The sequence below is a fragment of the Pelecanus crispus genome, chromosome 5, assembly GCF_030463565.1.
Source record: "Pelecanus crispus isolate bPelCri1 chromosome 5, bPelCri1.pri, whole genome shotgun sequence".
Lineage (NCBI taxonomy): Eukaryota > Metazoa > Chordata > Aves > Pelecaniformes > Pelecanidae > Pelecanus > Pelecanus crispus.
In genome coordinates this window covers 51,246,437-51,272,480 of record NC_134647.1, presented here as the reverse complement: position 1 = coordinate 51,272,480, position 26,044 = coordinate 51,246,437, and the positions used below count along the sequence as shown (strand labels likewise).

Here is a 26,044-nt window from a genome sequence, read left to right as displayed (position 1 = left end):
TTGAGTTTCAAGTTGAACTAAAGCATGGGCTGAATTTATATTTGTTTAGGAAATTATAAAGAACAGTTATCATAATATATCAAGATGATATATCATCTAACAGATACTTTAAATACAATTTTTGAGCTATGGTTTGTGCTTATTTGGGTTTGGACCAACAAACTTGGAGAAACTTGGAGACTGAACTGCTGAGGCCAACTGGGCAAGGAGGTACTTGAGAATATTCTTGAAATTATAAAATGTATAAGCAAGTTGTACCAAGTTTGCTGGCAGGCAATGTATTTTTGCACCACAATGAGTCATTCTAATGCAAATTCAATATGAGGCGGTGCAAGAAAATACATGGATCAAAAGGCTTGTTAAAAGATGCTTGACAATATAAGGAGCCGTTTGCACTGTCAGAAACTCTTCCCATTATCAGCGAACTCTAATTTGTGCCCACTAGGAGTCTCTGAGCACCAGCAAAGGCTCTTCAGTAAAGTCTGTTCAAGGAACAGGCAATGCATGTTTTCTCTTGAGATGCTTGTATTTTGCCACTGATGCAGAACAAGTTTGGTACCCAGGCTGCCCTCTTTATCCTGGCTTAGCCATGGTAGATGCAGGTGTTTTAAATGAAAGTTGTGTTTAGGTGGAACAGATGAGGAACAGAGCATGTTGATGTTAGCTCTGCTTTACTAATTCCTTGGGCCTCTAGTAAGTATTGAAATAACTTCTATACATTTTATTAAAAATTATAGTGATAATTCCCTTAGTGTAGGTTGTTGCAAGCTTAGAAAATATAAAAGGCAGTTTGCTTTATGGCCAGTGAAGAGGTTGGTGCTGAAGGCTCTTGTTCTGTAAGCCCATTAGTATTGTCTTCCAAAAAAGGTGTTCTTAAAAAAAAAAAAAAATCTTTTTGGTAAAAGTTCAGGTCCAGCCATATTGTTAGGGCTATGCATTTAGAGAGCATCTGTCAGCAGTTGCACTGATATAGGGATTAAGGCTCTCTTTGTCTAAATTCTCTAGGAGACAGCTGGTCAAAACTTTATGGAAAAAAAGCCTTTACAATGGTGCTATTTGTATTTCCCCCTTAAAAGATTAATACTTAACACAGTGAAAGGTAGTTCTGCACAAGTAATTTTCAGAGGAGCAGTTCTTGGTGTTTAAAGGGCAGAGCCTTTTTGCCTGGAGGAGAATTTTGGGCTCGTGTTTGCTGGAGCAGTACTGTGTGTCCCATTCAGGCTGAGCCTCTTGGTAGGATTCATGGCTTTGGCAACGCAGATCATGTTCTCAGCTCAAAGAAAAAGTTTGCACAACTGGCAGGTGTTTAAAGTGTGAGCCAAACTGTATTAACTTGGCTCGCCGTTCAAAAAAGGGAGACTTCTGCACCTGAGCGAGTCAGCTTTTCCTTCTGAGCAGTGGCATTTCTAGCTGCCAAGTCATAGCACCACAGAATTTGCTCAGCTTTGTGCTTGACTAGACTTGCAGGTCAGCGTCGCAGAGGCTCCTGAGGCGCAGCACATAGAGGAGATTGCTGTCCTTCGTCGGCTCTTCTTAGCTGTGTGGAGCAAAAGATCTGCTCTTTCCCATCCTGCTAGCTGCAGTGATGGGGAGGGCATCGCTGAGATGCCTTTCATTACCTCCACGTGGACGAGGCAGAAATGTTTCTTGGGCTTTATTGTGACACAATATCTAAAATTTTCCTTGCTTCTCCGTTAGTAATAATAGGGTATCTCTTCTTCCAGTGCACCCTGTTGTTAAGAGTTGAAAAAAATGTATTAATGTCTTCTTGAAAGAAATAAACTAAAAAAAGTTATCTTAAATAGATTAAATTTGTGAAGCAGGTGAGGAATGTACAAATTTACTTCTGGCACCAGTTAAGATATTCTTAATTAAAACTGAGCATCCCATTGCTTCTTGGATGGTATACTATGGTGACTATGGTGAGTTGCTACAGATAATTCTTGCATTTAATAAATAGAAATTTTGTGAAGGGACTTACCAGTATACATCTTGTTAGTGAAGCACTTGGTACTATTATGATATCTTTTTAATCCTGATGTGGATCTCAAAACCTTCTGTTTAATTTGTGGCCAGTAGTTAGAACCCAGAACACCCTGAAAAACTATTTTTACAGTTACCACAACTTCACTTTGGCAAGAGAGAGTATATGCTTGTTTCTGAAGCTTTTTCAGCGATTAGGTGGTGCTCTCTCCTGACTCTTCATTCTTTCCCAAGCTGGCATCTGACTTTCATGTTAGTCACAGTGTGACTTCCATCTAGGTTTTTTTGCTGAGGGAGGCAGCAAAAAAGTGGGTATTTCATGTGCTAGGAGGATTCCATGTCTGGTATGGAAAGCTTGCACTCTTTGCAAACATATGTAAACATTTGAGTGTAGCAAAAGGAAAGGGACATGTCCCACCAAAACCCAGCCAAACCAGGCAGCCTTGTGTCCCTTCTGCGTTTGCGTGCCCTGTGTTAATTCTGTGTCGGTCAGTCAGGCCAGCAGTGCTTCCCCTTGAAGTTTTATGTACCTCTGACAGTGCCTAACTGTAGCATCTCGATTGCCTGCTCCATCCAGCCATTGATGACCATTCGTAAATATTTATTTAATGAGGACTGTGTCCTGGTGTTCCTTTATTTGAGAAAATATTTGCCAGCCTCCAGCAGCAGTGGGAATTTGTAGAGGATGTTCAGCGAAGGAGTGGTAGTTGGTCACCTGTAGTTGCCGCTCTTTCTGTATGTTCTGTGTGGTTTTTTTTCTTTCTTGAAAACCTGATCAAACCATGACTTTAGAGAGGCAGTGCAAGGAAGACAGTTAGTTGGGGAAGCCATAGGCTTTTTATTGCCTCTCCTTAAGGAAAGCTAGTGCAGCGCGGAGGGGCAGGAGGGCTGTAGCAATGTGTTGACAGGCACCAGTGGGAGTTCACTTTGCTCTGTGTTGGCTGCTGCATTTCACATGTGACAACTCAAAGTTAGTATCGAATTCCAAGTTACAGGTAAGGAGATATCACTAATGTTGGCAGAACACTGCTGCCAGGTAAAGCTTAAAATATAGTGTAAGGGCTTTTTAGTTGATATTTTTTCTGAAAGAGACTTAAGCTAAGCAGGGAAAAGTGAATAGTTAACTTTTGTTGTGGTATGAATTAGAAGAAATCATACTGTTAAACAACAGTAGCTCAAATCCATACCGCATGGGGTAAACTGTAGCAGTGTAGGTTGTAGGCAGCCTCTACGGAGCTGGCTTCACTTTCTCTGCTCACTGTTGCATGAATGTGCTTTAGCATAATTCAATTATTTTGATCAGTCTGTTTCTAATTTATTGTCTTATTGCTTTCTTACAGGCAGGCAGAAGTCCTGAAGGCTGACATGACAGGTAATTGCCTTTATTATTACAGTTGATCTAGCTGCTAATCCTTGATTCCTGTTTTTATTTTCCTTTGGTGTTTTCCTTATGCTTGTAGCTCCTAAGAATTCTCTGGAAAGCGTGTGACGTTATGTTAAAGGTTTGTCCTCTGTATATAAATAAATAGCATTTTAACAGCTGGGCCCCTCTTTCCTGTACCTAAAATATGTGTATTTTTAAAGTTGACTTTGGGTGCATTGGAGCATTTGGAGGTGGAGATCATGCCCTTAGTCCTTTGCCATAATGTTCTCCTTTTGGGGAAGAGAGACTGCTGTCCAGCCTGTCACAGGAGCTGTTGTACTTGGGATTAGCAATGGGAAAAGGATCTGGCTGGTTTTGGGAAACCTGGGTGATGGAAATGCTGGTTTGAATGCTACCATGTGTATTATGAAAGTGCAACCCATAGATGCTATGAAATGCTACAAGCTCTGTTTTAAGCTGTATGTATTTATGGAAAATGGAAATGGTTTATATTAATGTATCAGCCACGCAGTACAAGCAGCTTGCATAATGAACCTATGCTCAGCCATGCTTACTACCTTGGTGTAGCACACGTAGCAGGTTGGTGTAGTCTCTGTAGGAACTGCCTGGATCTATCTAACCCAGCAGGAGTGGCTACAGCATGAGTAGAATGGTTTCCCTGGGGTGGGGCCCATCCCTTGTGCTCCTGCAGTCCCAGCTCAGGTGATTTTACAAGGCATGGGAAGTTGGACTCTGTAACTTGTGATAGCAAGGAGCAGTGTTTGCATTCACCCTCGGTGATGGAAAGCAGATGGCTACCAAAGAGTTAGAAAATGGCAAGCATGCAGTAGTACTTGCCCACAGTGTTGTCCTAAATACCAACACCGTTGGCTCCATGGACTGTCCTATTTAGCATCCCTTGATGGATTTATTTTCTGCTAATTTTTTCAGGGTACTCTGGAAATTTTTCTAAATTCATCCAGCGGCAAGAAGTTCTGCAGCTTAATGACTTACAGAGAATCACCTCCTTCTGCCTGTTTTGTTTTTTTTTTTTTAACTTGCCAGTTGCTGACTTTGCTCATGTCTAGTTCTGGTGTTGTAGGAGACTGATCAGTTAATCAGTGACCAGTTAATCCCCAGTCCCTCTGTAGTTCTGGTATTTCACTGTTCAGATGAATCTGTGATAAAAGTGGGTGTTTAGCATTGTATATCTTACACTGTGCTATGTTTTTTCCTCTGGAGGTTAGTGAAAAATCAGTTGGAATAACTCTGAGTATTACAAAAAATGTTGTGTCTTTGTTTTTTGTTTTTGTTGCTCAGATTCAAAGCTGGGTCCAGCAGAAGTCTGGACGTCCAGACAGGCTCTACAGGACTTATATCAGAAAATGCTAGTGACTGATTTGGAATATGCTCTAGATAAAAAAGTGGAGCAGGACCTGTAAGTACCTCAATAAATTTTTATGGATATATGTAATCTGGGCTGATAAGCAGGAAACCCTGAGACTTCCAGAAAAATAATTGTGTCCTATGAAATGGTTGTCTTATTTCCTTTAAAATGAGAGCTGTGCTGTGGGTGAAACATGAGAATGCACTGCAGAGTCGATGAAGAGCATTCAGTTGGTTAGTATTTTACCTCTGGCAATTAGTAGCAGCCATGTCATGCAGGAGTGGCATTTGGCGAGCCAGATGGAAGGGAGAGAGCTAAGAAACATCAGTCTTCTGTGCTATCAGGGAAGGGCTGAAGTTTGGAGTTTCCAGAAAGGAAGGAATTTGCCTGACACAATCACCTGGAGCTTTGAGCAATGTCTAACAGGAGACCCTTGCTTTAAGCACTCTGAGGTAGGGCTGGGCAGAGGGAGTAGTATCAGGAGAGAACTTTATTGGGGCGCCTGTGGCATCAGGGGAAAATCCTGCTGGGTTTTCTCCATGCCCTGAGTCCATTCCCTGTTATTTAAGGTGCAGACATGGGTTGTAACAGGTTTAGTTGGGATGCATGTGGTTCTTCCAGCACTGAGGGAAGCAAAATGAGTAGGCTGCCTGAGTTGTGCTGTCCATGCCTCCAGATGCTGAATGATTTTTAACTCAAATTTCTATACCCCGCATCCTGTTTTCAGAAGAGATCTATGCTGCTTAAAACAATTACAAACAAAGATTAATGCTGTTACAGTGTTAGCTGCACAATATCAGGATAGGTTTCTCTAGTTATGAGAGGTGGGGAAAGGTAATTCTTCCGTATTTAACATCATTTCTAATCTGAATGTTGTCTGAATTTGAATATACTTCATTTTCATGTCTGATGCTATGTAATTAAATAGTTCTTTCCTGTTGCTTATGCAAGCTGCATAAGACACTTCCAAAGTAAAAAAGGGAAACACTTCTTTTGTTTTCAGTTGGAATCATGCCTTTAAAAATCAGATCACGACGCTACAGGGTCAGGCGAAAAACAGAGCAAATCCAAATCGGAGCGAAGTTCAGGCAAACCTCTCTCTGTTCTTAGAGGCAGCTAGTGGCTTCTACACACAGGTGAGTGGCAAAAAATATGCCGGCTGTGGTATATTTGCATAGTCTGGAAGCAAGTGTGCTTCAGCTTTATACTGCTTACGTGCAGGTCCTTCACAAAGCTCCGGTTGTCAGATCTCCAATGCTGCTCCAGCAACTGCTCATGAGAAATGAGCTCTGATAACATACCAGCATGAAGAACTAGTATTAATCTTTTTGAGGAAGGGTGGGAGGATTGGTTTTAGCTGGGTAAAATCTGTTCTTTTCCCTTAGTGTAGGAAACTATTGCTGTTCTGGATCAAGCAGTGTACCTTGCTAACACTGATGCTCTCAGTAGAACATGTCTACAAAGCTGGGGATGTGCTTCTGTTCTTGGCTCCAGTTATTCAAGAACAGAAATATGTGCAGAGTTCCACAATGCAGATGCACTGAGGATGTGTGTGATGCCTTAATGTTTTGTGCTTTGTTCTGTGTCCCTTCCTTGTAACTCCTAAGGCTGATGGTGAACATTGAGTTAATGTTTTCCAATAACTGTCTGTGTACATACTGCATCTTAGTGCCCGCCACAGTTGTGCATTTAAGTAGGGTGGTTGTCCCCAAGAGTATTATGTAGTATTTACAACATATAATGTCTTGCTGGGTTTTTTTTTGTCAAGACTCCCAGGCTTACAAGCACATCTTCAGTATTAATTCTATATTTTTGTGAACAATTATTTAGAAGTGCTAACTTCAGTTACAGGAGCTTTTCTTCCCCTTAAGCAAAGCTGTATTGGAGAGTGCTCTTGAGCTAAGTATCTTTTGTGAGGTTTTCAGTTAATTGCAAAAGGGATGTGATTCCTGTTCATGTATTTATTCCTTACTGCCAGTGTTTTGCCCATACTCTTTGCAATTTTCAGTTTGTAGATTATGGAGAGTAAGAGTCAATGTGTGATAATGGCCTTAAAGTTAACTTGCATTTCTTTTCTTTTTTCCCCTCATTTGGTGTATGCTTCAGCAACGTTGTCACTGTTGAATCCTCTATCCCAAGTAGTGGTCTGACTAGACTTTCTATCATGGCTAGTTTGCACTGTCTTCAGGTTGCAACAAGCACAGTAGGTCATTCTTACTATATCAGGTCCTAGTTTGATTCTGAACATCTGCAGGGCAATCTCAGTTTTTTTTTTTCCAGAATCTTTGTGGGGTTTGTTTTCTTTTCCTTTGGGCATTGTTTTTTGGAAAGCTGCTTACTTGAAGCAGCCAGTTTGACAGGCTGTGGCATGGTTGCCAAGGGTTTTCTACCATCTACACAGTTTGTCTTGCAAAAGCCTTGTTCTTCCTTGTGGTGTATCCAGGGAATTTTGCTGCTCTTGTGTATGACACCTCAGACTGGGTTGTCTTTCTCTGTTTGCTGTGATGTTAATCGTCCCATTTTTAGTCTATAAAGATTTTGCTCAGGCAAGATATGTGCTCTCAGACTGTGAGGCCTGTGTAAATGACATCTTTGAAAGAGAGCATGAATTCTCCTAATTCAGCATGTTGGAAGATGTCAAGTTTCTCCCTTTTATCCAGCTTTCATCTGTGAGATCCCTCTCGTTTGGGGATTTTTATCTACTGTATAAAAGACAGAGCAAAAGGGGAGGGAGGTGTAACACAAACCTTTTTCTGCAGCAAGCAAAACCTCTACATTGCATTGTTTAGCTGTTGACAGAGTGTGCATCTTTGTCAGCCCTGTGCTTTCTATACCCACTTCTCTGGAAGTGGAACCTGCTGCAGGTCTGTTTTATTTGGAGGCTGAGTCCGTTCCCAGCTGGGAGAAAGTCTGTCAATTCTTACTTGCATTTTTAACCCTGAACACAGTAGAGCAAACACTTTTCATTGTTATATGGTTACTGTTACTTTCCAGGGTATTTGCTGGAGTCTATTAGGAAAAACTTCAAAAGCACTAATTAGAATGGCAAAGTTCAGGTTTTCCTTCAACCAGCTTTTGAGATACTTGATCAAGTAGTTGATGCCTTGTTCTTTGAAAGAGTCTCACTGTTAGCTTATCACAAATATTTACTGACAACTCAGCCACTGAGCTGTTGGCCACTATTGCCTTGCATTGCCTACAAACGTGGTTTTGTTCTGGCTTCTCTACGAAGTTTAAGCCAGGGTAGTGCTGTTTCTTATGTTGGAACAGACTTCTTTGGATAAGTGGCATTCCTTTGTCTTATTTTCAGAGAACTGTGTCACTTCATCTAGGTATAAAAAAGACTCTGTCCCTCTTAAGAGTTGTCTTTTTAAAAAAAAAAAAAGCAGCAAGATTTTTAGACCTCTGGTAGTCAGTCTCCACTGATGCACACTTGGTAATTTAAGTATCATGGAAATTGAGTTGCTTACTGGTTTGGGATGCACAGCTCACTCTTACAGAGGAGAAGTAAAACTTCTTTTCATGATTCTGGGCAGAATAATGCAGCATGGAGCTCAATGACTTCCATACGGAGAATGTAATTTAAAGTCTCACTTTCAGTAACCTAGGCTTGTTCACTTCAAATATGTTTAGCTAATCTGTGCCCCTGAGTGATGAACTGCTAGTTTTGTCTGTTTCAATACTTTTCTGATTACTGTCTCTAGCTGCTACTAAACTAGACCTGTTTTTCTAGTTATTACAGGAATTGTGCACAGTTTTTAATGTAGACTTGCCATGTCGTGTAAAGTCTTCCCAGCTGGGAATCATTAGCAATAAACAGACGCACACCAGCGCCATAGTGAAGCCGCAATCTAGCTCCTGCTCTTACATCTGCCAGCACTGCCTTGTCCACCTTGGAGATATTGGTGAGTTTTTGAAGGAAAAAGAGGTGGGTCACTGAGTTCTAACTGTATTCAGCCTTCACGAAGAGGGGTCTGTACATACCCTGGGCAACTGACCAAGTGTGCTCCAAATTAGTAGCTAGTAGCAGATTATATGTTTGGTGGTTGCTGCAGGGGGAAAGGTCTGGAAAGCAATGCTGTTAGACTTTTCTAATGTGTGTTACACATTAACACATGGAGACAGTTAATCACTAGCTTTCTAGTGATTAGCTAGAATCTGTCTTCTAGCATACTAATCATGTTATAGCTGGCAGGCATAGTGAAATGTTGAAACCGGTACCTATTACAAAAGCTTGTTGCAGCAGGCTAGCATGCTTCTCCATTTCAGAACGTTACTTTTAAATCTTGTGTACAATGGCAACAGTTAGAAATCCAGCCTTTCATAAACAACGTTTCTCTTTTACATTGTTCAACAGGTTTATTTCTTTGTTGATTAGAGTAGAACTATGTGCTGTAGAAAGTTGTCTTTTCACAGGAATCTGCAATTGCTTTTGTAATAACGTAAAAGTAGATCTAGTTCCTGATTGTGCAAAGTAGTATGAAAAATATTTCTAGCTGTCTGGATGTGATACTGTTGACACAACATCTTTCTAAATCAGAACTGGTAAGCTGTGACAATAGGATCTGAGGAAAAACAACCACCTTAAAATTCAACGTTTTGAATGTTCAAGCTTGATGTAGTTTTATGTTCTTCTGATGAGTCTTTCTAAAATAGTAGTAAAATGCTTTTCAGGTAAACTGGGTTGTATTAAAGTAAATGCAGGAGAGTTTAATTTTTTGTCTCAATTTAGTTGTTTTGTTGTTTTCTTAGCTCGCTATAGGAATCAGACCAGCCAGGCAGAGTCTTACTACAGACATGCAGCTCAGCTTGTCCCTTCTAATGGTGAGTCTGGGATACCTTTCAAGTTCATAATTCCAAAAGAAGATCTGGGGTACTGCTTTTCTTGTGCAGCAGTTGGAAACTTGGGATTTTATATAAAACTTCCTCCCCAGATACGCAAAATAGTAATGCAATAAAGCCTGACCCATTGATTTACCAAAGTCTGACCCATTGGTAAATCATTTAGATAGTAGCTGTTTGCCTGATCTGTGTCATTCGTCTCCTTTTTGTGAAGATTTTAAAAAAGAAGTTAATGCACAGCTTCACTCCCAAGGCTTCACTACTGCTACACTATACTGTGTTACGTTCATATGTTATGAAGTACAATTCATGAAAACTTGTCTACCAGTGGCATTTTTTATTGCTTGTTCACATGCCAGTTTGTAAAGTTTAGTAGCTAAAACTGGACTTTTCAAGTTGCTCATGCAAGTTAAGAGCTTCTTTAGTTCAGGTATCTAGCTTTTTACACCATATTTGTTGTCCAATTTTAAAGCATGTGTTTAAAAAAAAAAAAAAAGGAAAAGAAAACACAAAAAACCACCACCACCACCAAATAAGAAAAAAACGTGCTGCAATTTTGGAAGCTTTTTCATTTCAGTGGTACTGATACGAGGCTGGAGTAAAAGAGCCAGCAGATGAATCTGAACATTGTATGCTGAAGATTTTAGGACTTTGTGCTCCCTTTTAAGGTGATGATACTTAGGCTGAAATCTAGCATGCTTCAGTCCATGACAACTTGTTGGACAATTTGTCTTTTTCTCCCTTAGGTCAGCCTTATAATCAGTTAGCTATTCTAGCTTCCTCCAAAGGAGACCACTTGACCACAATTTTCTACTACTGCAGAAGCATTGCTGTGAAGTTTCCTTTCCCAGCTGCCTCCACTAATCTACAAAAAGCACTTTCTAAAGCACTGGAAAGGTAAGACTGAACATAACGTATTTCCACTCAGATAAGATGGGGGAGACTTCCAAATGTACCTCCCTTGCCAGAAGTTATTCTTATTTGGTAGTAGAAACGTAAGTTCCTCGACCCCTGTCCAGTCAGAATGTCCTTACACATGTATTGAACAAAGGATAGTTTGTGTCTGGGATGCTCTTTGAGTGTGAATAGTGAAATGCAGGAAATAAGCATATGGTGCTGACATGAAAAAGTAGCTTCACATGGACATCCCTCCTTTCTTGAACTTCACAGAAAAAGTATGTGATGTTATGTGCAGCTGTGTCTAATTCCAAAGACTGAAGTTGGATATTTCTGTTCTGAATGTAGTCGTGATGAGGTGAAGACTCGATGGAGCGTGTCTGACTTCATCAAGGCATTTATTAAATTCCATGGCCATGTGTACCTGAGTAAGAGCTTGGAGAAACTGAGTCCTCTTCGAGAAAAGCTGGAAGAACAGTTCAAGGTGAGTTCTAACAACATATTAATTAGTGTATTGAGGAGAGTATTTTTAGCAGCTGAGTCTTGAAATTACAGTCCAATAATAACTTTCTCACATGCTAAAATACAGGAAGCTCAAGTAGCCAGTTATGGAAGGTTTGCATCACAGCTAACACTGGATAGTTCTGCTGACTTCTGCAAATAGTAGGGATTTTTCCCATTTGACATGTGGTGTGCTATTGGTGGAGATACAGGAGAAATCAATTGCTACCATTGATTCTCTGCTCTTTTACCTGGATGCTTCTTGGATACCTGTGAGAAGCACTTGATTCATCTGGGAAGTCTTGGCTCAGTTGCCTGAGGAATTTTGAGCGCTTCATTTTTGGATGGCATTCATTCACTCCCACCTGTTATTAAGGCTGCTTTTAATGTTCCTCAGACAACTTGCCTCTCCTGTCAGGGGTTTGCCTTTAAAAAGTGTTCCAGTACAATCTTAACTTGTGTGTAGACTAGAACTATTCAGAACATGTTTCCTCTGGAGAATGCAGGAGTACCCGTTAATTATATAGCCATCTCATTAAGCTGGACAATATAGCAAGGATTGAAACAAAGAGAATTTTGTAAGGTATTTATACAAGGTAGTACAATTTCAAAGAGGACATCGTATGAACTGTTAGGTGCCTTTTGGAAACTGCTCTGCTTCAGCACCTTCATTTGTGGAAAATGGGCAAGTAGTATGGATATGTTCAACAGAGCAGTTGACACTTTTCCAAGTTAAGAAAGGGGAAGGTGGTCTTAGCAATATAAAGAATTACAAATGTTCTTTACAGTGTCTTTTTGTATTGAATTGGGCTGCTACAGCTAGGTCCAAACTGTCTTTAAAATAAATTTAAAAAAACGCAAAACTTGTGAGTTAGCTTGGAATCATAGAACTGTTTAGGTTGGAAAAGACCTTTAAGATCATCCAGTCCAACCATTAACCTAGCATTACCAAGTCCACCACTAAACCGATTAAAGGTAGAGTAGCAATTTCATGTTTCCCGGCTTGGTGGCTGGATTATTTTTAATGACAGTAAAAACTAGGAATCATTAAGATTGGAAAGGATCTCTAAGATCATCAGTTCAACCATCAACCCAACACCACCATGCCTACTAAACCATGTCCCAGAGCACCACATCTATCTGTTTTTTGAACACTTCCAGGGATGGTGACTCCACCACCTCTCTGGGCAGCCTCTTCCAATGCTTGACTACCCTTTCTGTGAAGAAATTTTTCCTAATATCCAATCTAAACCTCCCCTGGCACAGCTTGAGCCCATTTCCTCTTGTCCTATCACTAACTACTTGGGAGAAGAGACCAACACCCACCTCACTCCAACCTCCCTTCAGGTAGTTGTAGAGAGCGACAAGGTCTCCCCTCAGCCTCTTCCCCAGACTAAACAGCCCCAGTTCCCTCAGCCACTCCTCGTAAGACTTGGGCTCCACAATGTAAGCTGCTTGAACGCTGGGAGTTAATGTTGTTTCAGAATTAAATAATTGTATCTCTCTTTTTGTGTGTGATGTTGGCTGTTGAACAAGTACTGCTTTTTCCACAGTGCTTATAATCAATAATTATGAGCATTGCTCAGGCATGTGGAACAGTCTTATTTTTCTGAACTGAGCCAGGGTGTTACAATAGAGCTAATTGAGCCCTGCTTTGTGCTTAGATTACTTTTTTGTTTATATTACACAACATAAGGCTTAATTTACCAGAGAGCAACTCCTCTAGCTTAAGTGGGTTGAATGTGGATGTGAAATGGGCTGTATGGTGGATAATCCCTTTAACTTTGTGGCTGATTTTAACTCTGAATGAGAGCAGTCGTAGGGTTAGGAGTCTTCAGCCAGGCCCACAATTCTGCTGCTGACAGCTCTGCCAATTTAAGTTGTCAGCTGTAGAGTGCTTCATTCCGTTAACTAAAAATCAAGGTTGAACCTGGAGCTCAAACCTTTTCCTGATGCTTAGGCTAGTTGCACTTGCCTCCCTGACTGTTTTTCTGAAGATAAGTTGGTTGTGGTTTAGGATATTTCCTTTTTTTCACAATGCTCCAAAAAAAAGCATTAAAGTTCCTTTTCCTGTTCTGAGAAAGGTGTCTTTTGCAGCATAGTTACTGAAATGCATTTGTAAATAGCTCATGCTATTTTAGTCCAGCATGGCATTTCATGACCCATGAAGTCAGATGTGGAATTAGTCTTTAATACATAACCACACAGTAGTTAAATTTTCCTCGTTTCTTTTTTTTTTAAATGTCACCACCTCTGTGCTGTTTTTTGAAAAGGCTGAAAAATACAGTGAATATACATGCCTCTGCAATTCTTGCAGTTGCATTGCAATGCTGTCATTGCACATTAAAGTTGCACTTGCTGTGAAAGAGAAACATATCCAAGCGGATGTTGATGTGTTGTGCATATGAGTTGGTGTGCAAGCAGAAACCTTGGGCTTAACTGGGCATCTCCCTGTGTCCTCCTGGGAAGCCCAGTGCTGTGCTAATAGGGATGATGTGAAAATCAAATCTAGAATGAATGTTGCCTTAAGGGCAGAAGCATTAGTCAAGCAGTGAAGTAGCAACTAGTAATCCTTTCAAGTGTGTGCTTTACCATACAAAAATACATGCATTGTACACATGTCTCTGTTGCAGAGGTTGTTATTCCAAAAGGCCTTCAATTCTCAGCAGTTAGTACATATTACTGTTATCAATCTGTTTCAACTACATCACCTGCGAGACTTCAGCAATGAAACAGAGCAGCACAGCTACAGCCAGGATGAGCAGCTCTGCTGGACACAGTTACTGGCTCTCTTCAGTAAGTATGAAAACTTAATTGATTTTTGTATTTCTCTTCTGTTTTTATATGGAATCCATTAGTAATTTGCTGTCAGTAGCTAGCTTAATGTGAGGTAAGTGATGAGAATAGATATTATGGGAGAAAGTTAAGAGAACAGATGGTTTTGCAGGATTGTTTATGTCCAGCAGTGCTGACTAACACTGGATTTATGTGCCCTGGACTTACTCCGTTTGAAGCCTTACAGAATTCTGCATCTTTTTTCCTGGTTCTGAAAGAACATTTTAACTTGGGTGCAAAGTTGGATCCAGTTTGGTGGTAGGTAGTACCCTGCTTGGAGGGCTGCTCCACAGTTGGCTGCAATGCAATTTGAGTTGCTTTCAATGGAGCTTGTTCTGATTCAACAGGACTGAAGTTGAAGCCAGTTGACTAGGACCTCAGTTGCATGTGTGATAAGTGGGAGTGCAGAACCTTTTTAGACTCTAGCCACATAATGCTGATTTGCTTAACCTGATCTGGCCCATTATCAGCTTAGCCTTGTTCATAAACACCTAAATTTCTGAATAGCTGAATTTCTCCAGATTCCAGCCTGGAGTTGATTCTGAAAGCACCATGGTCACACTGCTGTGGTTACTGTTTCTCAGCTGTGTGCCCTGACGGGTCTGAGCTGGGTGCCTGCCTGCAGAGCTAGCTCTGGTGGGTTTGTGTGCCTGCTGACATGAGAAAGTAGATAAAATGCAGATAAACAGTTGAGTTGATAATTTCTAATAAATAAATGAGTGAATAATTTTGTAACGGGCTTGTCTCACCAGATTTTGTTAACTTACCAAAATGATTTGCCATGACACCTAAAAAGGAGAAGGGAGGAAAAAACCACTAAGATTCTGCTTCATGGTAGAAAACTATTGAAAAAAAGATGTTCTGATCTGATCTGCTGATGGATTTTTTTAAGATTAAGTAATTGGGCTGCTTTGTTCTGAAGAACTAGCTGTTAAGAATAGGGTTTTATGGGTGGGATGTGTTTGATTAGGTTATTTGGTCAACAATAAAGTATCATTCTTGCATCGTTTGTGGGTTGTTTTTTTTGTTGGTTGTTTTTTTTTTTTTTTCCCCCCTACTCTGTTTCTAGTGTCCTTTCTTGGAGTTCTGTGCAAGTGTCCTTTACAAAATGACTACCAGGAGGACTCTGGGGCTGCATATCCTCTTCCAGCTGTGAAGGTTTCAATGGACTGGCTGAAACTTAGGCCCAGTGTTTTCCAGGAGGCGGTGGTTGACGAAAGACGGTAGTGAGTGTTGATCTTTCTTTTGATACATTTAATTCCATAAAGTAATATAACTGATGATACACAAATTAGTAATGGGAAAAGTGATCATATAACTCATTACAGACATCGAAATGATAGAGAATGTATGTGCCAAAAAGTTCATAAAACAAAACATGAAACTTGTGGGCTACATGAGGAAATTCGGTGTTTTAATTGGCTTTAGGTTTGCATGTAATTTTTTTAAGATCAGAGGGATCTAGTCTATAATGTCTGACTTGAGTGTAACTACTGAGTGTACCCTTAGTCTAATCTGTTGTAATGATTTCTCGGATTTATTGAGGTAGGTGGCAGGAGAATACTTGCCTTAATTTCATGCATTAAGCCATCTCTTGGGCAGTGCTGGAATCCAGTTTTCCTGGCTCATCATCCAGGAATTAAATTGAATTAAGTAGAGGGGGTCTTTAAAAGTCAGCACAGGCATTACTGTTCTGGACTGTTGCTCTGATTTTTCACTTCTGCCTGTAATTTCATAAATTTAGGTGTAAATAGTTCAAAACTCGCCAACTTTTTTTATAGCCTGTTAACTTTCCATGAATTATAGCAATTCAATAAAGTGTTTCTGACCTGTAAGATATTTCTTCAGATCGGTGTAATTGTTGCTGACACAGTTGGATGAATATTTTGCCTAGGATGGCCACTACAAGGAAGACAGCGTGAAATCAGCTTGCTTAGCCGCTCTTGTGTGATGTGCCACAGCGGTTTCAGTGCTCTCTTGGCAGTGTGTGCTGTCAGACGTGATTCTAGCCAAAGCTCACATTTTCTGTACATTGATGTATGGGGAGCAGGGGGTCCCTATAACCTTAGTTTGCTAAATGAGTAATAAGACTCGCTCAAATGTGTGCAAAACCTAAAGCCCTGGAGCGGTGGGAACTTAAATTCCAGAGCTCCTGAAGGCAAGATTAAGGAAAATAAGAGTTCACAAATTGTTTTGAGATGGGAGTAAGTATTACTGTATGCATATTCTGAAGTAAGACTTTATAGCAGTATTTTAATAGGGAAGATTACTACTTGATATAAGGTAGTCCTTGCGGAGAGGAGATGCAGGTAGTACTTTATGTAGTATCAACATGAATCTTCATGTGTGAATGTATATTTTGAGTTAGCCAGAGTAGGTCCTTCTGCCCATAGAAAGATCAGGGTTTAAAGAACATGCCTGGCTTTTAAATCTGTGGTGTGATAACATGATGTCCTCAGGTACTCATTGTACAAAGGAGTTGTGAAGTGGGCAGCAAACAGCTGTAAAATGGGCTCAAACTGCGCCGGGGAGGTTTAGATTGGATATTAGGAAAAATTTCTTCACGGAAAGGATAGTCAAGCATTGGAACAGGCTGCCCAGAGAGGTGGTGGAGTCACCATCCCTGGAAGCGTTCAAAAAGCGGGTAGACGTGGCACTTTGGGACATGGTTTAGTCTACCCTTAATTGGTTTAGTGTGGACTTGGTAATGTTAGGTTAATGGTTGGATTGGATGATCTTAAAGGTCTTTTCCAACCTAAACGATTCTGTGATTCTATGATTCTATGAAAATGCACAGGTGAACTTGAGAAAGTTAAGTACTGCTAAGAGTTGTCAAAATGGACATTAGTTAGTAGCCATTACATTTGTTGGCTCTAAAAAGTTGAGATGACTGTCCACCTTCCCAGTATTTGTGCCGATCAGAGTTTTCTTTTTATTTCTGTTGGAAGATCCTAATGAAAGTCATTATGTGCAGACTACACAAACACACGCGCACATGCCTTTATTAGCTTCTGTTTAATAAACTGATGTCTGTTTTATAGTGAGAAGTCTTCCTTACTCTGAATTCATACTTAATTGTGCTCTTGGTTCAAGAAATACTCGTTTTAGGAGTAAGGACTCCTTTTTAAACTTTAGGTTGTCCCCACTCTATGCTTATCATTTTCTTGTGGATAATTAATCCTACCCCAAACTGAACGAGTATCTGAAATAGGGAGGAAACATGTTTACCTAGAAAAGCAGATGAAATCTGAAGGCAAGAACTGAGGACAGAAATGACCGTATCAATACTAGTGTGTGCTCTTTGGAAATGAGTTTTCGAAATCTGCCCTGTGGAAGCCACATTAGGTCTAGATTTTTACATGTGCCACTACATCGCCCTTCTTTAGAGATCTCTTACGAAATCTCATTATTTCAAATGTTGTATGGGAAGATTGCAGTTTACTGCAGGTTGCAGCAGACTTGCACTCTCCCTTTTTTCCTCCTTCTGTTCCTCGTCAGTCACGGAAAGAAGCTATTGCTTAGTTTAATGTAGAGAATAAGTATAAACATAATGTTTCCAGTCCCTGCAGCAATGCAGGAAAGCAGCTGACCTCAGGCTTTCGGGTGCATATTGCATTCTCCAATCCAGGTGCTGGATGATGGCTGAAAGCCTTGCTGAGGGAGGATGGAGATTTATTTTGCTAACACTGAGCACAGTGGGCACCTTCTTAAAATAGTTTGCTGTTGCCTCCATGGACTGGATGTCCAACACTAATGCAGAGGAAGGATGCTTCCTTCCTTGGTTGGAGCTTTTAAAAAATAGGAGAAAGCAGCCTGTTGGTGGCAGTTAAATGTTAACCACCTATGCAGTGGTTGTTGCGATTTTTAAATTATTTGCTCCACAGCCTGTGTGAAGAATTTCTAGTCATTGCTTGTACTGGTATTGCCAGTGCAAGGCAGGGAGACTGCCAGTTAACCTCTAGTTTAATGGTCTTACTCAGTGCAACCCTTACTTAGACCTTCTTCCCTTTCTGGTAACTGTTTCGGTGCTACAGTACAGTGTTAATGTTCACAGAACAGAAGTACTTCTGCACAGGTGTATCGTCATATTGTTTTGCTTCTCAATTGATTAATTTACTGTGCCTTGAGAGCAGTCAGCTTTGGACTGGAAAACATGAATTGCAAACAGGTACTCTGAACTTTTGCTCGTGCAATAATTTTGTCTAGTTAAATTCATAGTAGGCTTTCTGACTTGCTGGATAATGAACACTGTGCTGCAAGAGTCTGGCTTCCTTGGTAACTTTAGACTGACTTTTTAAAAAAATCTAAGTTCTTCAAGAAAGTGACCTTTTCCCTGACACTTGGGAGAAACTTTTAGCTTTTCTTGGGAATCAAAGGATTAATGGAAGCTGTGACTGTAACAGAGTTCAATGTTCTTTTAGTAAAGCATGTAGATTCCATGTTTTGTAGCTTTCACTTACACTTTGTCTGTTTTCTGGTTTGTAGCATATGGCCCTGGCTGATTTCTCTTCTGAACAGCTTCCAGCCTCATGAAGAAGATCTATCCAATAATAATGGTAAGGATGCTTTTAGTCTGTGCTGTAAAGAACTGGGAACGATGCATGTTCTTCCTGATGTTGTGGGGGAATTCAGTTGAAGAGCAAATAAGAGAGCAAGTTGTCTTCTAGTGCATATGAATACTTTGCAAATGCTGCTTTCTTGTGCTGAGTAGACTTTGCTCTATTGTTCCTGAGCTCCTCAGGTTGCAGGGTGGACCAGTACAGATGAGCATGTTAATAAAACACTTTATTATGTGTAGTGACCTTGCTGAGTTATCTCCTTATGATACTGTACTCAATGCATTCATGCTTTTCCTTACACTATTTACTGTCTATTCACCAGCAACCCCCCTTCCAGAAGAATTTGAGTTGCAAGGATTCTTGGCTCTGAGGCCCTCATTCAGGTGGGTGACAGCTGAAAGAAACTACTCTTGCTGATGTCACTACTTTGATAGATGTTGACCTGTTCCCTACATTATCTTATTTATGAGTACTTACTAATGTATGGATTGATGCAGGTATCTTTGCAAAACAACTGTAATAGATAACGTAGTAAAAAAATCTGGGGAAGGTCGTGAGCATATAGTATTGCTCGTGACTGTTTTTCTTCTGTAGTCTTCAGACTAGTGAATTGAAAGGGAAAAATACAAGAAGTGAGGAAAGGAATACTTTTACGTGAAGAATGCTTGATGTGTTTTTTTTACTTTGCCAGTTTTTTACTCTGTTTTTAACTGTGTCCCTGTACCTAACATCATGCGCAAGTCCTGACTAAATATTAGACGTATTCAGGCAACTATTATTTTTGTGATTTTGATTATCACACAGATGAGCCTTTTGGTTTTTTTTAAAAAAAAACCCACCAAACCCCTTTAATGTGGATGCATCTTACCAGAAGAGAATTGCTTCTGTAAATCAGACATCTGTAACAGTCATGTTTTGAATAGGATCTGGTGAAATTTCACAGCTTGTAATAGAGTAATGCTGACCGCTTATATTTCTGAAGAAATATGATGTTGCAGCGGGTAATTGTATAATTAATATATTCTCTCTCCTATGTCAATACTAGGAACTTGGATTTTTCCAAAGGCCACCAGGCAATTACAGGAGATAAGGAAGGGCAACAACGTCGGATACGGCAACAGCGTCTGATCTTCACAGGCAAATGGATTGCTGATAACCAGCCGAGGTAATTGCAAGTAGCATCTGTGTGGTTTTGTTGCTGCTGTAAGCTTAGGTAACGCAGGTGCCAGAGTTGAGCTTTATTTTTCTCGCTATTTAACACAGCAATTCAATACGTGAATGCAAGATGCTGACAGTGCTGATAACATGTTCTGTGGGTCAGCATGCCACTTCTTTGTAGACTAATTATGATAGGGAATTTATTTGGAGTAAAGCGTCATGTTTGAGTCCTTTTTAGTGATAATGCAGCACAGCAAAGTGGAAATGGTGTTTGTAGTGGTAGTAAGAGTGCTAGTATGTGAGCTTACATCATGCTAGAGAAGGCCCTTAGCTGGGAGATGTGATGTAACATTTTGTTGTTGCTGGGGTGAGGAGGTGCATGGTGGAGATGTTGGCTTTCTGATTTTATAATGTGGGGAAGTGGGTTACCCTGTGAAAAACTATTCCTACTTGCTTTTCAATTCCTTTCTGTCTTTTTCAGGTTGATTCAGTGTGAAAATGAGGTAGGAAAGCTGTTGTTTTTGACGGAAATCCCGGAATTATTACTAGAGGACCCTAGTGAAGCCAAAGAGAGTCTCGCCTTGCAGGAAACATCTGTTGCAGAGCCGCTATCTACAGATGGGAGCCCTGGACTCAAATCAGTTCTGTCCTCTGGCAGAAGCCTGAACAACAACTGTGATGCGGGAGAAAAACCAATGGTCACGTTCAAAGAGAACATCAAGCCACGGGAAATTAACAGAGAGCAAGGGCGAATCTATCCCCCTAAAGATGTAGGTAGGGAAAGACGGGACTATAGCAAAGGAATAGTAGCCAATAAGAATGATGGAAAGAAGGATAACAATAAAAGAAAGAATGAGACCAAGAAATGCGGTTTGGATAAGATGCAGGAAGCAGGAAAGCAGAACGTGGCAGTTCAGGTAAGCCTTTAGATCAAAGGGATACTGTGTCTTAGGCAGTACTATGTTTGTGTCAGGGCCGTTGCTGCTTGTGTAGGGTACAGTAGAGTCAAGGTCTCACTGTGGGCCCTGCAGGTACAGCTAATGCACAAAAAAAAATGGGAACACATCTATCTCAAGGACCAGGTATTAGTGTTCTTTGGGTCTCTGCCCTTTTCCTTGATGCTGTCTCAATTTGTTGGGGAGGAAAAGGTAGGGAGCCTTTCATTGGAAAGGTGATTTTGCTGTGTTAACTATTTTAGAAAAACTGACTTCTGCTTACTGTTCCACAACTTATTCAGGCCACCAAGGCAGTTTGTGTGGCCAGCTCTTAGTCATGCTCTTGGTCTGTTGTGAAGGAACTGGGTACTCTGCATTTTTGGTTCAGTTGACTCGTGCACATTCAATAAATTAAACACATCACAAAAGCACCCAGTTGTTTATGTGGAATAAGATCCTCCATACTGTGCGTGCAGTCAGGTGGCCCTCTGTGGAAGTAAGGAAAGCAACACTGCACTTAAACCATAATTCTGTGCTCAGACGCTTGCTCCAAATCATTGGTTTTCTTATCAGCTGCTCTTTTCTCCATCATATCTTTGAAGCATGCTTTTTTCCCCTATTTCTGTGAGCATTATGTACAAAAATGCTCACCTCATAAGTCCATAGTGAATTTACTGGTCTGACTTCCGTTAGGTTGTAGTAAATAAGGGTGTAGAGTTTCAGGGTCGATCTACTCTGTACCTGGATAGTTTGGCTGAATCTCAGTCATTCCCTGATGACGTCTGGAGACATATAGTGATAGTGATGGAGACTCTATTATTTCCTTAGAGAAACTGTGTCAGTTCTTCACTGTTCTTGCAAGTGGAAATTACTTCGTAATGCGCTTCATCTCCCTTGCCTCTGTGTAAGCCTATTACTGCTTCACAGGACAGGTCTGCAGAATAACTTAAGTCTTCCTCTTTGCATCTGCTCTGAAGACCTGTGTAAATGAGGTCTTGTTTTCCTTGGGCTAGACAAACCAGCTCTTTCAGTCTTTCTGGCTTGTGGTGTTAGGACCCTTGGATCATTCTTGTTCTCCTCCTGATTATTTGCTGTTTAAACATCATTGTTATGAAATGGAAGGTCTGAACTGGCAGTGTTATGCAGTTGGTTTTGTAGGGGGTCCTACCAAGGTGGGTAAAGGGGAGTAGCCTACAGAAACCATGTGGCAATCGTTCATGAGTCATGAACAAGAGTCTGGTATCTGAAAAACAACTTAGGCAGGTGAGTTAGAATAGCAGGTTTCTTATTTATTTGTTGAATGTGTCTGGAATGCGGTTGCAGGCCTGAGCACAACTCCCAGTTTCAGTGTTCGTGCCCCTGTCTTGCCAGTAAAACCCACCAGATCTTCTGAGAAGTATGTGTAGTTTTTTTGGATAGGGAAGATACTGTAATTCTAATCCAGCTGATTTATCAGAAATTTGCTTGTCTTAGTCTTAAGAGATAACAAATTCAGGAAAAAGTTATTTCAAACCCAGTTGTAGTGGCATCTGTTCTGATGTGGTTGGTCACTCTTCATCTCTTGTGGAATAGAAATTAATTTTGACTTTTTAGTTCCATGAGCTGTATTCATTATGGTAACTATTCCAATGAAATGCCTGTTGTTTTATATAGTTTGGTGGACTTATTTATCCAGACCTGCTCCAGAAGATGGGGAAGGTTTGCTTCCCCCGACTGAGGAGAAACCAGTGTAGGTTTTGCACCAACTGGTGGCCTGTTAGTGCTCTGCTTTGGCCTTCCTTGATATTTCAGGCTTTATCTTCTTCATAGCTCATTGCCTTCCAAAGCCTAAATGCTGCAAATGTTGCAGCTCCTACTTAGCAAAAATGTTAAGAATGTTATACAAAAGTAATTAGTCCTGTTTGGCAGATAAATGGAAGACTTCCATGCTCAGACAGGATCATGAAAGTGTGGCACAGGTTGGATCTGCTCTTTAGGGAAAATAACGTTGGGTGCTGAGGAAGGTTGCGTGCAGACTTGCTCAAGGTGTAGCGTACTCTTAAGGAGGTCACTGTGATGAAATGGTCCTTCTCTCGAGCACTGTGTAAGAACCCTCAGGACCACTGGGGGAGTAAATGTTTGGTAGTATTGACACTTTTGAAGTGAGGTCAAGTAGAAGCAGGGAAGCAACTGAAATTTGTCTGTCTTGATTAATCGATTTCAGTTAGCTTTTAAAAGTTAACTGTAAATCATGTGGGGGGTCTTTCGGAAGCCACCTTTGGAAATGTGTTATAGCAGCTTTGAGTTTATGATGGACTAGGGCTCATGTTTTGAAATCCCACTGCAGGAAGAGTGTCTTTGAATTCTCCAACATTGCTGTAAAAGAATGCATAGCTCTCAGCATGGGTTATAAAAATGTTTGGCTCATTGTGGAGAAAAAAGGGACAGCACAATGTAAGTTGGACGTACAGAATGTGATGAAGGGTGAAGGTGGGCAGGGAATAGATGCAGCATGAGCAGGGGCTGCATCATTCATGGTGCTTAGCATCAGCCAGAACCTTGAGGTGGAGTTCCCTCCTGACTTTTTCTAATGGGAGATCAAAAATACACCCAAACCTCCCAGTCTACTTTTTTAATTAAACACAAAAAATAAGCTACACTCCCGTAATTTCTAAATGGGGAAATTCAGAATTACTTAAAGAACTTAAGAAAGCATTTGAATGCATCTACCCCTTTACTACTGTATTTTTGGCAGAAAAGCCCTCTAACTCTTTTCAATGCAGCAGCACTAAATGTTGAAATAAACCCCACACAGTTTTGGTTTGTTTGGTTTGGATTTTTTTTTTAATTTGGTCCCTGATAAAACCCTTTCTTTCAATCACCTTTGAGGCTTGGCATCAGGTCTGCTCCTGGGCCCTTTCTGTATTGCCCAGGTTCCTTGCTTGCTGTCTTTTTCCTGCCTGCTCCATCTTGCATTCCAGGCAGTTCTGCCGAGCTGAACAGAAAGGGAAAGTAGTCTTCCCCTCTGTCTTCCTCTCCAGGAAGACCCAGACCGCAGCAGACTCAGAATCAGGTAAACATTACATTCTTCTCTCTGCCTTTAACTGGTGCAGCTCTTTTAACAGAACATACAGCAGTTACCCAGAAACTGAAAGAGGTTAAGCACTTCTGCTATTTGTCTTGTATGCTCTCGGTCAAAAGAATTTCATAGTATGCAGGAGTTTGTGCATATGCATCACCGTATGGATTAGGCTGAAAGAGTTCCTCAGGAAGAATGTGGTAGTGTTTGTTTTTTAAGGTGCTGCAGGTAAGTAGCATGAGTTAGGTTGAAGCAGTGCCCTAGGAGAAGCATAATAGCATCTGCACTTTTTGTTTTGTTTTTAAGGCACTGCAGGGGAGCAACATGGTAAGTTCTTTGTATGGTGCGAGGATATTATTGTGTCCTCTTCCCACTCTCGCTAGAGAAGGAGCCTGTTGCACTCTTCTGGGTAGATATCCTTAGAGTGCTTTTGTGAGGCAGGGAGTGCCTGAGGACAGGCAGGTTACCCTGCCTGAGGTCAGTGAGGAGGGAACTGGGTTCCTGTGTTCCAAATCTTTCCCAATTACTTAGGGAAAAGCAAATAATCTCTCAGACAATCTGGGAGTTCATTTTTTGGCTTGAGACATGATGTGGGTAATTACAGGAAAAGTTACCTAATTTCTTCTTACTTTCTTTTGCATTAGGTGAAATCCCAGACGGAGATGAGGAAGACTCCGGTGTCTGAAGCCAGGAAAACACCTGTAACTCAGACTCCAAGTCAGGCCAGCAGTTCTCAGTTCATCCCCATTCATCACCCAGGAGCCTTCCCTCCCCTTCCTAGCCGGCCAGGTAATTTGTGTTGTTCTTTTGAAGTGTGATTTACTGTTGACTGCAAAGAAAATACTGTAATAGTGGTTGTTAAAACAGCCCCTACCTTCAGAGGCTGTAATGAACATGCATTCTCATGTTGAGAATCTTACAAAGTAGTAAAGAAGGGGCATAGCAGAACTGAAATAAGTAAGATTCCTTACGCTTTGGAGTCAAGGTCTATCATGAAATCTGCCACCTTCCTTCTTGGTTAGTGGGTGCGAGGTCAAGGAACTCCACAGTAGGCTGTTTCTGTAGTTAGTCAAAACATGACAAAGTCTTCTGCTAGCTCAGGAGGAAGCATCCTCTGTGCACAGCGCTCCATGACAAAAGATCAGTCATGCTGCTTTCTTCTTTAAAGCTCATTTTCTTTTGTGGTGGTGCTCATGTTTGAAGCTGTAATTTGCATGGTCTTATTTGCTGTTGTTACTGTATTGCACTTTCCCATTTTGTTGTGGAGTGTTCCTGTCATACCTTGCTGTCCATGTTTGCTCACAAAATAGCTGGAAGCTGTATCTTCCCTGCAGCTGTTATGTGTAGTTGCTCAATATAAGACAGAGGGATGTCTTCCCTGTCCCAAAGTCAGCATAAAATCTGGCCTGTGAGACACAGAATTACAGCTTGCCTTCTAAACCTGGCTTTTCAGTGTGAACCACAGGAAAGAAATTGATCTTGCGGATATGAGGATTTGTTTGCTTACTGTCTGTCTCTGTCTAAATTGATCCTGAGACTGGTGATCCTCTGGGAGGAGGCAGTAGACTTATTGATTGCTTTTGTCCATTGCTCCAGAAGTTTAGTCCCTGAAAATGTGTGTGTTTGAGGGGGAGGGAACTTTGGGGGTAAAGCGTCAAAAACCACAGAATGGTGAAGGAAAAAGGTAGTGGGGAAAAAAAAAGCAGGGATATTGAGGTGTGCGGGGGGAGGAAACATATGGCTCTCCCAGATGCTGCCCTGGCTGACTGTTACCAGTGCCTGTAATATTGTAAGAAAACTCAAGAACAAACTCTGAATAACCCTTTGATCGCAGCCATGTACATGCAAAGGTGAGAAAGGATGTTACGGTTGATGTACACAAACTGTACTTGGCGTTTCCTGTCCTCGTGGTCTAAATGAGCAAAACTGGGGGGGGACGGGACGACACACACACAACACACCCAAACCAAAACACCACACTAAATGTTTTCTTGAGGGAGCTACCTGCTCTGCCAAATTTAAAGGTGCGTTTTTATCTTTTCCAGGGTTTCCACCTCCAACCTACGTTGTCCCCCCTCCTGTGGCTTTCTCCATGAGCACGGGGTACACCTTTCCAGGTGGTGTTTCTGTCCCAGGAACCTTCCTCCAGCCCACAACTCACTCACCTGCAGGAAACCAGGTGCAAGGTGGGAAACAGTCCCACATTCCTTACAGCCAGCAACGGCCCTCTGGACCAGGGCCAATGACCCAGGGACCTCAGCAAACACCACCTCCTTCCCAGCAACCCCTCTCATCTTTACCAGCTCAGGCAACAGCACAGTCCGCAAGCCAGTTACAGGTCCAAGCTCTGGCCCAGCAACAGCAGCAGCAGTCCCCTACAAAAGCTGTGCAGGGCCTGGGGAAGAGCCCGCCACACCACTCTGGGTTCCAGCAGGTAAACTTGAACGTTGCCATTTATTCTTAAACAAAGCGTAGCACATTGCATTAGTTGAGACTTACGTTCCTGGATTACCTTTTCAAAACTGT

At 41.2% G+C, this 26,044-nt stretch overlaps 1 protein-coding gene across 5 annotated transcripts in view; it reads left to right on the top strand.

The window, feature by feature from the left end:
• SMG7 (SMG7 nonsense mediated mRNA decay factor) overlaps positions 1–26,044 on the top strand; it is a 55,069-nt gene that overhangs the window by 18,807 nt on the left and 10,218 nt on the right. For 2 of the 5 annotated variants that reach the window (XM_075710183.1, XM_075710182.1), the window contains exons 3-17: positions 3,324–3,355; positions 4,667–4,784; positions 5,737–5,869; positions 8,467–8,638; positions 9,486–9,557; positions 10,322–10,472; positions 10,821–10,956; positions 13,607–13,769; positions 14,878–15,034; positions 18,294–18,364; positions 18,690–18,750; positions 19,413–19,532; positions 20,007–20,442; positions 24,163–24,307; positions 25,564–25,952. In XM_075710183.1, the coding sequence (XP_075566298.1) occupies positions 3,324–3,355; positions 4,667–4,784; positions 5,737–5,869; positions 8,467–8,638; positions 9,486–9,557; positions 10,322–10,472; positions 10,821–10,956; positions 13,607–13,769; positions 14,878–15,034; positions 18,294–18,364; positions 18,690–18,750; positions 19,413–19,532; positions 20,007–20,442; positions 24,163–24,307; positions 25,564–25,952 (2,356 nt within the window). The remainder of the gene's footprint in view (positions 1–3,323; positions 3,356–4,666; positions 4,785–5,736; positions 5,870–8,466; positions 8,639–9,485; positions 9,558–10,321; positions 10,473–10,820; positions 10,957–13,606; positions 13,770–14,877; positions 15,035–18,293; positions 18,365–18,689; positions 18,751–19,412; positions 19,533–20,006; positions 20,443–24,162; positions 24,308–25,563; positions 25,953–26,044) is intronic. The other 3 variants (XM_075710185.1, XM_075710186.1, XM_075710184.1) reach the window with 3 other exon arrangements.